The sequence below is a fragment of the Aythya marila genome (genome assembly GCF_965140915.1).
Source record: "Aythya marila genome assembly, contig: HAP1_HAP1_SCAFFOLD_158, whole genome shotgun sequence".
Lineage (NCBI taxonomy): Eukaryota > Metazoa > Chordata > Aves > Anseriformes > Anatidae > Aythya > Aythya marila.
Genome location: NW_028136675.1, coordinates 220938 through 237698, shown reverse-complemented (window position 1 = coordinate 237698; position 16761 = coordinate 220938). Strand labels below are relative to the sequence as shown.

Genomic DNA, 16761 nt, shown 5'->3' with positions numbered 1-16761 from the left:
CAACCACCCTCTCTGTGAAGAACCCCCTCCTGACGTCCAGCCTAAATTTCCCCTGCCTCAGCTTAACCCCGTTCCCGCGGGTCCTGTCACTAGTGTTAATGGAGAAAAGGTCTCCTGCCTCTCGACACCCCCTTACGAGGAAGTTGTAGACTGTGATGAGGTCTCCCCTCAGCCTCCTCTTCTCCAGGCTGAACAGGCCCAGTGACCTCAGCCGTTCCTCGTACGTCTTCCCCTCCAGGCCTTTCACCATCTTCGTAGCCCTCCTCTGGACACTTTCCAACAGTTTCATGTCCTTTTTATACTGTGGTGCCCAGAACTGCACACAGTACTCGAGGTGAGGCTGCACCAGCGCAGAGTAGAGCGGGACAATCACCTCCCTTGACCTACTAGCGATTATTAGGAGAATTTCCTCCTAACCCGTAATCTAAATGTCCACTTTTAGTTTGAAAACTTTCCTCCCTCATCCTGTCATTATCTGATTGAGCAAAGAGTCTCTCTCCACCTTTTTATAAGGCCCCTTAAATACCGAAAAGCAACAATGAGGTCCCCCCACAACTGTAGGCAGAAGAGCCCCAGATCTCTCAGCCTTTCTTCATAAAAGAGATGCTGCAGCCCTCTGATCAACTTCATGGCCCTCCTCTGGACCCGCTAACAGTTCAACATCCTTCTTGGGCTGGGGGCCCCAGACCTGGACACAGTATTCCAAGAGGGGCCTCACAAGAACAGAGTAGAGGGGGACAATCACCTCCCTCGACCTGATAGCCAGGCCTCTTTTGATGCAGTCCAGGATGCTGCTGGCCTTCTGGCATGCAAGCACACACTGTCAGCCCATATCAAGCTTGTCATCGGCCTCTGCTCTGCTCAAGGAAGGGGATATGGCGGGTACACACCACGTGCCACCCCATGGTTTTACCTGCATGACCATGGAGAGGACATGAAAAAATGGGATGGGAAATCTACCTTGACCCTAGAGGCATGGGTATGCGAGTTGCAACAAAAACAATGGCCAAAGGGGGGGCCTTCCATATAGCAGAAAATTGCTGCTCCTATTTCCATCAGACAGTCCCTGAGACACACTGACAACTACTAAGAATAGGGCTAGAGGGGCCCTGCTTGCAGCCAGATGGAGGGAAGGTACAATCTTATTTATTGGCCTGTGTGGATTTGATGGCCTGGAATCATAGAAGCATAGAATCATAGGATATTCTGAGTCGGAAGGGACACACAAGGATCATTGAGTCTAACTCCTGGTACCAGACAGGTCCACTCAAAAATTCAGACCATGTGACTAAGTGCACAGTCCAAACACTTCTTAAACTCCGACAGGTTTGGTGCTGTGACTACTTCTCTGGGGAGCCTGTTCCAGTGTGTGTGACAACACCCTTAGTGAAGAACCTCTTCTTGATGTCTAGCTTAAAATCCCCTGCCTCAGCTTGACACCATTTCCGTGGGTCCTATCACTGGTGATTAAGGAGAATAGGTCAGCACCTGCCCCTCCACTCCCACTTGTGAGGAAGTTGTTGACTGTGATGAGATCCCCCCTCAGCTTCCTCTATTCCAGGCTGAACAGGCCAAGTAACCTCAGCCGCTCCTCATACGTCTTCCCCTCTAGGTCCTTCAACATCTTCGTTGCCCTAGCAATGCTGTGCTTGATGCACCTCATGATAAAGTTGGCCCTCCTGGCTGCCAGGGCACACTGCTGGCTCATATTCAGCTTGCTGTTAACCACAACTTCCAGGTCCCTCTCTGTGGGGCTGCTCTCCAGCATCTTGTCCCCCAGTCTGTAAATATAGCCAGGGTTGTCCCATCCCAAGTGCAGGACCTGGCGCTTGCTCTTGTTAAACTTCATGCAGTTGGTGATCGCCCAGCTCTCCAGTCTGTCCAGATCTCTCTGCAAGGTATTTCCACCCTCATCAGAGTCAACAACTCCTCCCAGTTCAGTGTCATCAGGAAATTTCCTCAAAACAATTTCTAGTCCTGCATCTAAATCACTTATAAAAACATTGAAGAGGACTGGCCCTAAAATGGAGCCTTGGGGTCCCCACTAGTGACTGTCCACCAACCTGATGTGGCCCCCATTTACCACAACCCTTTGAGCCCTACCCATCAGCCAATTGCTATCCCATTGTATGATGGCTTTATTTAGCTCTATGCTGGACATTCTGTCCAGTAGGATGCTATGGGAAACTGTGTCAAAAGCTTTACTGAAATCCAAAAATGTCAGACACACAAGAGTATAAGGCTCAAGTGGACGCTGGAGCTAAGTGTACTGTAATGCCATCAAACTGTAAAGGGGCAAATCCCATTTGTATTTCTGCACTGACAGGCGGATCCCAACTGGTAACAGTATTGGAGGCTGAAGTGAGTCTAACTGGGAAGGAGTAGCAAAAAGCACCCAGCTGGGACTGGCCTGGAGGCTCTGTACATGCTTGGTGTAAACTACTTCAGGAGAGGGTACTTCCAAGATCCAAAAGGGTTCCGGTGGGCTTTTGGCATGTCTGCCTTGTCAACGGAGGACATTAAACAGCTGTCTGCCTTGACCTGGTCTCTTCCAGGACCCTTCCATTGTGGGTTTGTTGAGGGTTGAAGAACAGCAGGTGCTGATGGTTACCCCAGCGGTGCCTCTGAGGCAGTATCATGCTAACTGAGACTCCCCGATTCCCATCCACATGATGGTTCATCAAGTGTAAAGCCAAGGGGAGAACAGCAAGACTCACTCACCCTTTATTAGTCTCATATGGCCAGTGGACTATCGTGGCCTGAATGAAGTCATGCCACTGCTGAGTGCTGCAGTGTCTGAGATATGACTTCACGGTAGAATTTGAATTTAGGGATTAGCGCAATGGATTTCTTCAAGCATGAGGGATAGCATTTAGGGTAACATCAGGTTCCTGGTTAGAAATATCGCCACTGGCCTAACATGAATATTTTCCCAGTGAGTGTTGAAGCAACAGCAGCCTTACATGAACCCCTCCTAACTCTTCAAAATATTTATTTTCTGTTAGCCAAACCCCTCTTCTCTCCCCCAAATCTCACACTTTTATTCTCTCAGTTCTTCCCCTGGCCTCCCCAAATGTGTCACCCTGTTGGGGCAGCTTTCTGATGGCCTTTTTGACCTCAGAGCCTCTGCCTCCCTGCTGTTGGCCAGCCAGGGGCTGGGATACAAGTGACCTCACAGCCAGCATCCATAGAGTTACAAGGAGCTGTTGTTTTCAGGAGGCCTCTTCCCAGCACACCCAGGAGCAGCAGGTTAAGGGGATGCCCTGCACAATCCCTCAGGTACTCTGTGGGTGAAGCAGCGCATGCTGCAAAAGGCCTCCCACATGTCCAGACTCACGTTTCCTCATGCAGCCTTTAGTTTCTCCAGGGCATCTTGAAGGAAATGACCACCTCTGTGTGGAAAACTGATTCAAGAACTGAATATATAGTTTAGGAAAATGTTGAGAACTCTGCAGAGAAGGAGTTTGTGTGAAAGTCATGATGACTAGCATTGGTCATATCCATATCCAGTGAACAAGGACCCAGCCCAGACTGCTCTGTGGTTCCCCCGTCTCTCCCAGGAGGCCAGCCCAGCTCAGCCCCTCCCCAGCTCTCCACACCTCCATCTCCTCTGTCCAGCCCAGCTCAGGCCAGCAGAACAGTCCAGACTGTGCTTGCCCCAAAGCAGCAAATGGAGAAGTGGATGTCAGTGGCAGTGTCCCTGCTGCTGCAATCTGCAGGACATTGTCCACCCCCAGGCAGCCTGTGGCCCCCCAGGCCAGTCCCTCTCCGAGACACAGCACAGCACCACACTGCTGGCCCTGGGGCTCCTCAGGCAACACAACTGCACACACACAGCACCCTGCTCTGCTCCCAGGACACCCCATGTCCCACACAGCCTTGCCCCACAGCAGCACAGTGAGCAAGCAACAAGAGCAATCAGTCCTCACAGCAACACAAGGGCTCTGAAGAACAACATGGGAGGTGAAAAGGAAAGCAGCTCAGGACAGACCAAGCCCTCGGGCTCCCTGGCAGTGTTGCTGTGCCAGGACTCTTCTCTCCTCCAGCTCTGCACAGAGCCAAGAGCCCCTGCAGCTCCATCATAGATCTCTAAGGAAGGATCTCAGTCAAGCAAGTCACTTCAGAGTTCTTTCTTATATTTAAAGATGAAGAGAGCCTGGTTCCTTGTTTACACTAAGCCTTTCAGTCACAAAAGACAGGTAGATGTTTAAATAGCAGGGGAAGAAGAACAAACATTCTTTGCAGAAAAAGCTATTGGAATTGAAGAAAATAAAGAAGAAATACACGCACACAAGCAAATATAAATAAATAAATAAATAAATAAATAAATAAACTGCACCTGCACCTCTAATGAGTTGAATTATGAGTAATATGCAGACGATAACAAACAGTTTATTCGTTCTGAGAAGCATCCAGTCACCAGTTTCCCCAATGAATCCTTCAGCTCCTGATTCCTCATGCTGTAGATGAGGGGGTTCACTGCTGGAGGAACCACTGAGTACAGAACTGCTAGTAAAAGATTCAGGGATGAGGAGGACATGAAAGGGGGCTTCAGGTAGGCAAAAAAGGTAGTGCTGATAAACAGGAAGACAACAGCCAGGTGAGGGAGGCACGTGGAAAAGGCTTTGTGCCTTCCCTGCTTTGAGGGAATCCTCAGCACAGCCCTGAAGATCTGCACATAGGACAGCACAAGGAAAACAAAACATCCAAATGCTAAAACAGCGCTAACCACAAGAAGCCCAACTTCTCTGAGGTAGGCATCTGAGCAGGAGAGCTTGAGGATCTGGGGAATTTCACAGAAGAACTGGTCCAGGGCATTGCCTTGGCAGAGGGGAAGGGAAAAGGTATTGGCAGTGTGCAGCACAGCATAGAGAAAAGTACTGCCCCAGGCAGCTGCTGCCATGTTGACACAAGTCCTGCTGGCCATTATTGTCCCGTAGTGCAGGGGTATGCAGATAGCAATGTAGCGGTCATAGGCCATGATGGTGAGAAGAGAAAACTCTGCTGAGATGAAAAAGACTAACAGAAAGGCTTGGGTAGCACAACCAAAGAAGGAAATGGCCCTGGTGTCCCACAGGGAGTTGGCCATGGCTTTGGGGACAGTGGTGGTAATAGTGCCCAGGTCGATGAGGGCGAGGCTGAGAAGGAAGAAGTACATGGGGGTGTGGTGGTGGTGGTTGCAGGCTACAGCTGTGAGGATGAGGCCGTTGCCCAGGAGGGCAGCCAGGTAGATGCCCACGAAGAGCCCAAAGTGCAGGAGCTGCAGCTCCCATGTGCCCCCTAATGCCATGAGGAGGAATTCTTTGGGAAAGCTGCTGTTTGACATATGCCGCCACTGGGACCTGTGCATGGATGAAAAGACAATGACAAGTTAGTCAGACGTCACTGAACAAAACCCATTCCTTCCCTCACATAAATCACCATTCTCTCAGCTTGAATTTCAGCTATGGAAGTGACACTGCACGGCAGGCTCTCTTAGCCTCATTATGGTGTATCACAGTGCAGGACACAGGCTTCTCTCCTGTTCTGGAGGTCCAGATGAGGAAGAGGTGGCTCATGCCCTAAAACCCCTGAGGGCAGATGCTGTGCTGGGTGGCAGAGAAGAGCAGGGAGTTGATGCAGAGAAGGTGCCTGCACTGCAGGCCTGGCAGGGAGTACCTGAATCCCCCTTCCCTTGGCATTTCAGGCAGCAGCTCCTTCTCCCTCCCTGCCCAGGTCTCTGCTGCCTGGAGCTGTCCCTGCTGGCAGCTCCTTCCCTGTCCCCACATCTCCTCCCTGCCATTGCTCACAGACCCTATCACATCTGCTGTATGCTCAACTCTCCCCTGCAGACACCCCCTGTCTCAGGGCACTTTACAGGGATATCTCCCTATTTTAAGTGGCTAAGAAGCAGCTCTGACCTGTCCTGAGAGCCCTGCAGTGCTGGAAAGTGAAAGAAGAGACCCTAGAGAGTGCCTTCCCTTCAGGTAATGCAGGACTTGGTCTTCCCTTTCAAGAATCAAACCCAGAGATGTACTGTTGCTCTTGTGGAGATATGAGCAGCCTGTCCCAGGCAGAAGCCTCCTGCCAACAGCAGGACCCTGCCTGCTGCAGAGTGCACCTTCCACCCACAGCTTCTCCCCGCAGTGTCCTGGGCAGCTACCTGCACAGGCTGAATGCTGAGACTGGCAGGCAGCAGAGGCCCTGCCCCGGCACACAGCCCCTGGGGCACAGCAGGGACCCTGCTCTGCACCACAGCCCTGGACACCCCTGCCCGCACCCCTGCATCTGGTCCCACAAGAAAAAACACTCATGTCCTGTCCCTCTGACTGTATGGACAAGTAATCCCTGCTCTGGAACTTGTCGTTCTCCTCTAATCCAAAGAAACTCTGAGAGTCCTCCTGAGAGTTCCCATAGGCTGCAGGATTTGCCAGCAAATCTGGAGATGGCATCAGGAACAACAGCTGTGTTGCCCTGAAGCCAGAGACTTACCCTGTTCAGGGCTGTGAAGATTTCTCCTGCAGAGAGCTCTCAGCTTCCCCCCTTCACACTGCCTTTAACATCTCCCTCCCTTCTCTCAGCCACCCTTGTCCCCTGCAGGCAGTGTCCCCAGCCCTGCTGAGCTGTGCAGAGGAGCTGCTCCTGGGCAGAGCTGTCTCTCTGCAGCGCTGCCTTCTTGCCAGGAGCTCCCCTTGGTCCCAGGAGCCCGGCCCAGCTCATCAGCACAGGGAACTCTTGACAAGTCCCTGAGCCTCCAGTGGAATAGACAGGACACTTACTGCCAGCAGTGTCTTTTCCCCTATTTCAAAATAAATGTTTGACACGAGATTCATCTTTTCTTGTTCTGTTATGAGAATGGAGAGCCACAAGGTGACAGGCAGGCTGCATTCCATCTCTTCTAAGCACTTATTAATATTCAGAGGGAGGAAACATTTTCACAGATATCCCTCTGTCTACATAACCTACATAACCAATTGCTGGGCTGCAGGATCACCATATCATAGAACTCTTTGGGTATGAAGGGACCTTCAAGACCAGCAACCTGTTCCAGTGACTCACCATCATTTGTGTGAATAAAGGAGGCAGTGAAGGGAAGCAGACCTGGTCAGTCACAATGAATGGTGAGAGCATGGGACAGAGAGAAAACGTTTATTCCAGTGAGGTTATCTGATTAGGGACATTTTTAGATGGGGAACCAAGAGAAAAGGGGGAATGCTGGTAAAAGGCCTGTCCTGTGAAGACAGCCTGTGGACTGTTGGGTAGTCTGAAGAAAAGAAGGCTGAAGGGTGACCTCATTGCTGTCAATAACTTCCTTAGGAGGGGAAGTGGAGAGGGGGGTGCCGGTCTCTTCTCCCTGGGAACCAATGGCAGGACATGTGGGAAAGGCACAAAGCTGCACCAGGGGCTGTTCAGACTGGGCATTAGGAAAATATTCTGTACTGTGAGGGTGGTCAAACACCAGAACGGGCTTTCTAGAGACCTGGTTGATGTCCCATGACAGTCAGTGTTCAACAGGCACTTGGATCATAGAAACATAGAATCAAAGAACATCTTGGTGAGGAAGAGATCTTAAAGATCATCCAGTTCCAAGCCTCCTGCCATGGGCAGGGATGTCACTCACTAGATAAGGTTACCCAGTGCCTGAGCCAGCCTGGTCCTGAACACCTCCAGGAACAAGGCATCCACACCTTTCTGGGCAACCTCTTCCATAGTCTCACCACCCCCTGAGTGAAGAATTTCCTCTTAACCTGTAATATAAATCACCTCTTTTAGTTTGAAATCTTTCCCCCTTCATCCTGTCATTATCTGATTGAGCAAAGAGTCTCTCTCCACCTTTTTATAAGGCCCCTTAAATACCAAAAGGCAACAATGAAGTCCCCCCACAACTGTAGGCAGAAGAGCCCCAGATCTCTCAGCCTTTCTTCATAAAAGAGATGCTGCAGCCCTCTGATCAACTTCATGGCCCTCCTCTGGACCCGCTAACAGTTCAACATCCTTCTTGGGCTGGGGGCCCCAGACCTGGACACAGTATTCCAAGAGGGGCCTCACAAGAACAGAGTAGAGGGGGACAATCACCTCCCTCGACCTGATAGCCAGGCCTCTTTTGATGCAATCCAGGATGCTGCTGGCCTTCTGGCATGCAAGCACACACTGTCAGCGCATGTCAAGCTTGTCATCGGCCTCTGCTCTGCTCAAGGAAGGGGATATGGTGGGTACACACCACGTGCCACCCCATGGTTTTACCTGCATGACCATGGAGAGGACATGAAAAAATGGGATTGGTAATCTGCCTTGACCTTAGAGGCATGGGTATGTGAGTTGCAAAGAAAAACAATGGCCAAAGGGGGGGCCTTCCATATAGCAGAAAATTGCTGCTCCTATTTCCATCAGACAGTCCCTGAGACACACTGACAACTACTAAGAATAGGGCTAGAGGGGCCCTGCTTGCAGCCAGGTGGAGGGAAGGTACAATCTTATTTATTGGCCTGTGTGGATTTGATGGCCTGGAATCATAGAATCATAGAATATTCCAAGTTGGAAGGGACACACAAAGATCATCCACCAACAGTTTCATGTCCTTTTTGCACTGTGGTGCTCAGAACTGCACATAGTACTCGAGGTGAGGTCGCACCAGCATAGAGCAGAGTGGGACAATCACTTCCCTCGACTGACTAGCAAAGCCATCCTTGATGCACCCCAGGATACGGTTGGCCCTCCTGGCTGTCAGGGCACACTGCAGGCTCATATTCTGCTTGCTATCAACCACAACCCCTTATGCCTTTCCATTCCTGTCAGCCTTGCCATATCTATGTTGTATACAGGGATGGTTTTGTGCTCAGCAGGCACACAGCTCTGTTCAACAGAGAGACCCCTCCAGCAGCCTGAGGGAGCTGAGGTGGCTGCAGCTCTCTGCCCCTCAGTCCAAGCTGAGATGGGCAGAGTGTGCACTCTCGGGAGGCTCACACACAAGCCCACATACACAACACATAGGCATCAATACATGGCAGGACACAGGTGAATGCAGGCAGGCACACTCAGCATTCACACAACCACAAACAGCAGGAGAAGTCTTATCCTGATCCCCTCTCTGGCTGAGTAGGAAGGAGGCCTGACAGTTGGAAATATAAAGCGGTAGTGTGTGCATGTGCATGTTTGTGTGTCCAAGGTAGATATGCCAGCAGCTGGGATCAGACACTCAGCCTGCCCAGGACAAGTTCCTGGCTCCCAGTCTCCCCAGCTGAAGTCACTGGGACATATGAGCCCCCATGGCTGCAGCCCCACTGTAGCTGCTGGCACACATCATCCCAATCTCACACACACACACATTTAAGTCCACTGAGTCCATACACTGCCATGTCTCCTGTTGCTGACTACATGGGCACTCTGATGCCCTGGTTCTAGTCCAGCTGCTGCACTTACCCCTGTGTATAACCATCAGGTGACCTACAGCCCTTGGCAGTAATCCCCTTAGTCCAAATGGTGATGTGAAGAGCTGCTGCCAGTGATGCATCTGGATGGGTTTCCTGCCTGGACACTGGGCTGACAGCCCTTCCACAGTAGCCCTGGAAGGAGCTGGGACAGGATCTTGTTTCTTCACGAGCCTGTGACTTAGGTTCCCACTTGCCAATGTGCTCTGTGCTCTCCTGGGCTCATGGAGATGGGCTTTTGTTGAGCTGAGGGCTCTCCTGTGATGGGCCTGGAAGCAGCCAGGGCAGGGCATGAACTGAATTACTCATCCTGACATCATTTCCTTGGGCCTTCATTTTGTGTGCAGATGTGCTTCTTATCACACAGCCTAACGCAATCCAGCAAGAACATAAACCTCTGGAGACTTCTGCATGTGGAGGTCACATGTATATGATGGTGGTATTACATAAGATATGACAGCAGAGAACTCAAATTACTTTTCAGAAATGCATCATGATTAGGGGAAAAGCTGTGCTGTTGCACGGGCCATGGCTTCCTTCAGGGCCAGCATCACGGCCTTGTTTCTAAGACTGTAGATGAATGGGTTTAAGAATGGGTACAGGACAGTGTTCAGCAAAGCTACAATGCTGTTGGTCTCCAAAGAAACGTGATCTGAGGTGGGTGTGTAGAGAGCTATGCAGCTTCCATAGGCAATGGCCAAGGTGGTGAGATGGGAAGAGCACGTAGCAAAAGCTTTTCTCCTCGCAGAGGCTGTTGGCATTTGTAGAATACAGAAAAATATGCTTGTGTAAGATGCCAGAGTTAGACACAAGGAAGACAGCATGATAAACAATATGAAAACTGATTCTGTTTTCCAAAGCAGGGTGACATCAGAGCAAGACAGTTGGAATAAAGGGGTGTTGTCACAAAAAAAATGCTGGATGTTCTTCAAACCACAGAAAGTGAGCTTGGAGAGCAGCACCAAGTGGTAACTCAAGAATGTGAAGCCCATGACCCAAACAGCAGCAACCAGCTGGATGCAGAGCTGATGCTTCATGATGGCAGCATAACGCAAAGGCTGGCAGATGGCAACATAACGGTCAAAGGACATGACAACAAGGAGAACAAACTCTGCAGCACCCAGGGCAAAATAGAAGGAGGACTGGGCAAAGCATCCACCTACTGAGATAGTTCTCCTGCCAGAGCTCAGAATTACCAACAGTTTGGTGCTTGTGGAAGACGTAAACCAGATTTCCAGGAATGCCAGATTGCCAATGAAATAGTACATGGGGGTTTGCAGGCGGCTATCCATACACACCAGGAAAATGATGGCTGCATTCCCCATCACCGTTGTCAGGTACATGAGTAGAAGGACCATGCAGAAAAATAGCTGTAGCCTTTGATCAAGCCCTGAGAAGCCTGTGAGGATGAATTCAGAAATGACAGTTCCATTGCCTACTCCCATGCCCTATTTCCATTCATCCTGCTGAGGCAAGAACATGGCAAAACCAAGTAAAATAATTTCATGGTCTGGATGGAAGGTTATCTCCTTCCTTCTCTCTTTCCTTGCTTGCAGGCTTCCTATAAAACAGAGAGAGAAGGAGATTCTGTTGGACCTTCCTTACACTCTGCCTTTTCCATTTCATATATCATGCAGAGTCCTACAGGAATTTCTTGTCTTCTTTCCAACTTTGTCCATCAGCCACAAATTATTCTTTCTCAAGAGCACAGGACCAATAAGGGGTTGTTAGCGATTGCACCCTGTTCCCGGGAAGGTCCTCATTTACTCAGAACAATTGCAAACACCCATTGTAACAATGTTTCGAAAGGAAATCTCATCTTCTGCACAAATATTTTCTATTTTGTAGATTCTAAACCATGAATTCAAATATGTATATTGGAAGTTATTCTCTCTCCTCTTCAGTACTTGCCTTTTTGGACTACCAGCAGCTGAGGATCCCCTGGTTTATTTCAGGACAAAGAAATTTCAGGTCTCTCTTTTGTAATGCTGTGATTTCTTCTTTGTCATCTTCCCTTATTTCTTTAGGAAAGAAGAAAAATGGGGACCAAGTGTAGCTTGCCTTTTTTAGTACTGTAAATCAAGGCCAAAATTCATTATGGTCCCACCAGGTCCGTAGAAACATCTATCACAATCTCATCTGACTTCTTTCTGCACTGAAAAGCAGATATATCCAGAATTGGTCTTCGTTCTTACTATCAGACATTCTCAACTAAATGCCTTGCTTTTCTGAGAGGTGGAAAAATCTTGTCCTCTTCAAAAGCTTAAGGATAGTCCTTGTAGTACAAAGAGGAAGTGCCTAAAAAAAGCAAAGTGCCAAGTACTACTGTGTAGGCTTATATTTCACTTGACTAAAAGTCACATCCTTCAGGTTGAGCTATTTTACTTACTCTCATCCCATCAATGCTGAGAGAGAGAAGAGCATCTGAAAGAGATCCCTCACCTTTATTTTGCATGGCAGTTCTAGGCTGGGATGACCCAGACACGAGCACTTTTTCTTGCCTTCATTGATTGTTGGGGGATCCTCAGGAGAACAAGTTCTCACAGGCACCAGGAGTGAAGAAGGTTAAACTCATTACTCAAGTCTCTGATGATTGTAGTAAATTACTCTCCTCTGTAAATCAAAGTACTCCTCAAACAGGAAAATAAACAAAACTAAAACAAAAACCACAAGAGAAACTTGTTCAGCAAAGACAGACATTTTCTCCTTCACCTTTCCCTATGTGTTTAGACATAGAAAGGATCAGAGCAGATGACTGCAAAAAGTGACCACCTCAAAACACAAGGGTGGGGGAGGAGATGATGGGTTTGAAGCAGTGAAGTAGTTTCTCCATGGGCTGTGTTGTCCCCTCAGGACCTGTCCCAGGGCAGAATGGGTGCACTTAGGCAGGAAAATGGAAAGCTCAGAAGCGGGGAGTTTTAAGGACTTTTAAGCATGGGGTTTGGGCTGGTCTTAGACCCCAAGTGCCCTGCCTTGCTCTTTGCCTCTAGACTGGCAAAGAGGAATCTGTGCACTGGCTTCATCTGGAAAACTTGTTGAGATTAACCCATTAGCTGTAATAGTTTTAGCAGAAGCTCAAGCCCAGTCACCAACAGCAATATGTTGTGGTTTAGCCCTGATGATCAGCTAAGCACTGAGGGGATCTGATCCAAGACTTTTTCCCATGCAATGAGGAAAAATAAGAATGGGAGGCAGTGACGGGAAACAAGTCTGGTCAGTCACGTTAATCATAAGATCACAAAAACATAGAAAGATTTGGTTTCCAAGGCACTTTAAAGATCAACCAGTTCTAACTGCCCTGCCATAGGCAGGGGCACCTTCCACCAGACCAGGTTGCTCAAAGCCCCATTAAGCCTGGCCTTGAATACTTCCAGGGATGGGGCACCCACAGCTCCTTTGGTCAACCTGTTATAGTGCCTCATCACCCTGAAAAATCAATTTTTTTCTGAATATCCAATCTAAAACTACCCTCTTTTAGTTTAAAAGCTACCTCTGTTCTGAATGGAAATGCAGGACGGGGAGAGCCAGTGGGCACAGTTGTTTGTGCTGGTGCTGCTAAGGACAAGAGATATAAACCCCAACTTGTCTCAGGAGCCTCACATTGAAATGTAGGTGCATGGGGTTCACATCCAAGCCTGATACATGAACTCCTCATTCTGGTGGAGATGGTCAAGGAAGAGGAACACTGTTTTGCAAGCACCCAGGAAAGAAGTGCACATCATCTGTCCAAGTACATGTCTTTTCTACCTCCTGCAGCTACTGAAATGGGGGACAGTTGCCTTAAAGGCCTATGTCATGCTTTTCTGATCCATGCAGAATTTTCAGATACCCAAAGGCATCAGAAATGGCCCCAGATACCAATGTCCAAGTTATTCCACCTGTTTTTATTCACAGACTCTCATCTGCATGGTATCTCTCCTCCAGCTGGACCCCTCTCTTCACATCTAATTCCTTTTCCAAGGAGCCCCCAGTGGGCTGTATCAGCTTAGTACTTCGGCAACTTGGTTGGCCATGTTGCACCTGAGCTATTGCTCATGGTGGGGGTTAAGAGAATTTCCTTTCCTCTTCTTGTCTCACACCTGTCTTTCTCATCTGGAAGACATCTCAGCTGATGAGCTACAGGCCTCAGGAAAAATTTTGTCTCTCTGTGAAACTCCAGAGAAATATCCTCATCAATCAAAGTATTCATCAAGCAAGGATCAGTGTGGGTTGTGTTTGCTGGAAGTTGAGAAGCAGAGAGTCCTGGAATTGTGATCTCTGGTGGGCTAAAGCAGTCCTGTGTTCCAGTTTTCCTCTGTGCTGAGGAAGGATGCTGCCAGCTGGAACTGAGCAAACCAGAACCTTGGTAAGGAAGTTTCTGAGACATGGGGCAGAGAAAGGAGTAAAAGTTTTATTTAATCATCCCTGAGTTTTGAAGGCACTTGATTTGATTAAGGTTCTCATTAAAAGTGCTGTTTATATATATATATATTTTTGTGTGAGGATATTGTTTGATATGTTCCAACAAAGATGTATGATGTTTTTCAATATACAAGAAAAACATGGTAATATATACATTATGTATACTCCTTGATGTTAGAATAAGGACTGGATATATAATTAAAAGCATAGATATGTTTATATACCTAAAGGTTTTCCTTAGTTTTATTCCATTCTTTAATGTTCCTTACCAGAAAAGGGAAGGGCTACTGGTGTCATCTACCTGGATGTCTATGAGGCTTTTGAAATGATCTCTCACAACTTTTTCGCTACTGAACTGGAGGAATATGGGCTTGATGGATTGACTGTTAGATGGAGAAAAGAATTAGTTAGATGGCCTCATCCAAAAAGTTGATACTCCTTGTGAGTCTATGGGCAGAGGTCCTGCCCCTCATGGCATAGTCAGTCAGCAGAAACAGAGCTCCTGGAAGAGAACTGCAGTTCACTGCAGTTCTCTGCAGTGCCCCCCTTGGGCAGTGGGGAATGGATGTCCCTGTGCTCCCCACAAGTTGTCCCCAAGCTGTTGGTGCTGCCTTGCAGAGCAAATAGGCTGTGGTGCTGTGGGGTGAATCTGCATGGCTGTGCTAGTCAAGGTGGGAAGCAGACTCAGCCAGGTCCAGATCACTGAGCTGGACCCTGTGAATTCCAGGTTCCTTGTGAATACCTGGCTTTAGTTCTTTCACTGTGGCTGAGCCCACAGTGGGAGATCTCTCACTTTCAGAGGGGCTGCAGTCAGTGCTCATGCCATGCTCCGCTGACCCTGGAGGTACCCTGGGCTCTGCAGGCAGCTCCAGATTCCCCTCCTGAAGGACATCATCTACAGGTCAGACGTGGGAACGGCCCTGGCTATGTAACGCAGTGACCATTTGCTGTCTCTGCTGTGAGCAGACACCCATGGGTGAGTCTTAAACCTAGCCCTTGGTCTCTGACAGGTCACAATGCAACAATGAGCCATTACCTCCAGAACAGAAGCAGGAACAGACTTTTGTAGGGAGCAATGATTTGGGCCTATTCTTGACGCTTGTTAGGCAAAGAAATCCCAGCCTTCAGGCATTTCATTGTGGTAATTCCGTTTTATTACAGGGGTGCTAGAAGAGAATATTGCTTAACTCACAGGGTTAGATGCACATTTATACAGCCTCCATATGGGACAGAACAGGTTCATTCATTCACTGCACTGATGAGAATCCTGGTATTTATGCAGGAACACAAGAAACCCAGGTAGCAAAACTGACAATGAGAAAAAAAATAAGTATCTATATAGCCACCTGCTAAAGACAACCAAAATATAAGTCTGGAAGTTGATGTACTGGCATTCATGATTGGAGAGTGAAGGGATCTTTATGAGTATTGAAAAACATCCCCCAAATCAATTTCCTAACAGCATCCTTGAGCTCCTTGTTCCTCATGCTGTAGATGAGGGGGTTCACTGCTGGAGGCACCACTGAGTACAGAACTGCCAGCAAAAGATTCAGGGATGAGGAAGAAATGGAGCGGGGCTTCAGGTAGGCAAACATGACAGTGCTGATGAACAGGGAGACCACAGTGAGGTGAGGGAGGCATGTGGAAAAGGCCTTGTGCTGGCCCTGCTCTGAGGGCATCCTCAGAACAGTCCTGAGGATCTGCACATAGGACAGCACAAGGAAAACAAAACATCCAATACCTGAACAGAAGCAAAACATTATGAACCCAAGTTCTCTGAGGTAGGCATCTGAACAGGAGAGCTTAAGGATCTGGGGAAGTTCACAGAAGAACTGGTCCAGGGCATTACCTTGGCAGAATGAAAGGGAAAATGTATTGGCAGTGTGCACCAAAGCACTGAGAACACCAGCACCCCAGACAACAACTGCCATGTTGACACAAGTTCTGCTGGCCATTACGGTCATATAGTGCAGGGGCTGGCAGATGGCAACGTAGCGGTCATAGGCCATGATGGTGAGAAGGTAAAACTCTGCTGTGACAAAGAAAACAAACATAAAGACTTGGGTAGCACATCCCAAGTAGGAAACGTCCTTGGTGTCCCAGAGGGAGTTGGCCATGGCTTTGGGAACAGTGGTGGTAATAGTGCCCAGGTCAAGGAGGGCGAGGTTGAGGAGGAAGAAGTACATGGGGGTGTGGAGGCGGTGGTCGCAGGCTACAGTTGTGAGGATGAGGCCGTTGCCCAGGAGGGCAGCCAGGTAGATGCCCAGAAAGAGCGCGAAGTGCAGGAGCTGCAGCTCGCGTGTGTCTGCGAATGGCAGCAGGAGGAACTCAGTGGGGAAGCTGCTGTTGGACATTTGCTACCTCTGGCCATGTGGACCTGTAGATGGAGGAAGAGACAGAGACAAGTTAGAGAGATTTCTCTGAGCCTCATTCACACAAGTCACCATTCCCTGAGCTGAATGAGGAATGAATCCACTCATCCTCCAACCCTTCCAACTGAATGACGGTGTGCCTGACTGTTTCAAATGGACCTTGGGCACCTTGTTCACAAGAAGACACCCTCAGGGCAGGGCCCCAGCAGTCAATGTCAGAATAGAATCTTACACCCACCTGCACCCCAGACAAAGAGTATAGGAGAATCACAGACAGGTGAACAAATAATAAAGAATACAACAATGCTCCAATCTGCTGACAAAGGAAAATGTAGATGGGCATGCAGGGAAGCCTTCACATTACCAAGCTTGCATGCCACCTATGGAAGTGACACTGCGGGGCAGGTACTCTCAGCCTTATTGTTGTCTATCACCTTGCAGGACACAGGCTCCTCTCCTCTTCTGGATGTCCAGCTGAGGAGAAGGTGGCTCAATCATAAAGAGCAGGGAGTTGCTGCAGAGAAAGTGCCTGCACTGCGGACCCGGCAGGGACTGTCTGAATCCTCCTTCCCTTGGTGTTT

The 16761-nt window shown here is 48.8% G+C and overlaps 3 protein-coding genes across 3 annotated transcripts; all 3 read right to left on the bottom strand.

Annotated features, from left to right (window-relative positions):
• Positions 1-4360: 4360 nt before the first annotated feature.
• On the bottom strand, positions 4361-5326 carry LOC309891551 (olfactory receptor 14A16-like; the record flags this gene model as incomplete). The annotated part of the gene is made up of 1 exon (XM_082785911.1): positions 4361-5326. One exon carries the CDS (start codon positions 5324-5326, stop codon positions 4361-4363), a length of 966 nt encoding a protein of 321 aa, XP_082642037.1.
• A 4578-nt stretch (positions 5327-9904) lies between these two features.
• On the bottom strand, positions 9905-10852 carry LOC309891616 (olfactory receptor 6E1-like; the record flags this gene model as incomplete). Its single annotated transcript, XM_082785963.1, has 1 exon — positions 9905-10852. The coding sequence occupies one exon, from the start codon at positions 10850-10852 to the stop codon at positions 9905-9907; it is 948 nt and encodes a 315-aa protein (XP_082642089.1).
• Positions 10853-15202: 4350 nt separating this feature from the next.
• Positions 15203-16162, bottom strand: LOC309891550 (olfactory receptor 14A16-like; the record flags this gene model as incomplete). The annotated part of the gene is made up of 1 exon (XM_082785910.1): positions 15203-16162. One exon carries the CDS (start codon positions 16160-16162, stop codon positions 15203-15205), a length of 960 nt encoding a protein of 319 aa, XP_082642036.1.
• Between the last annotated feature and the right edge of the window lie 599 nt (positions 16163-16761).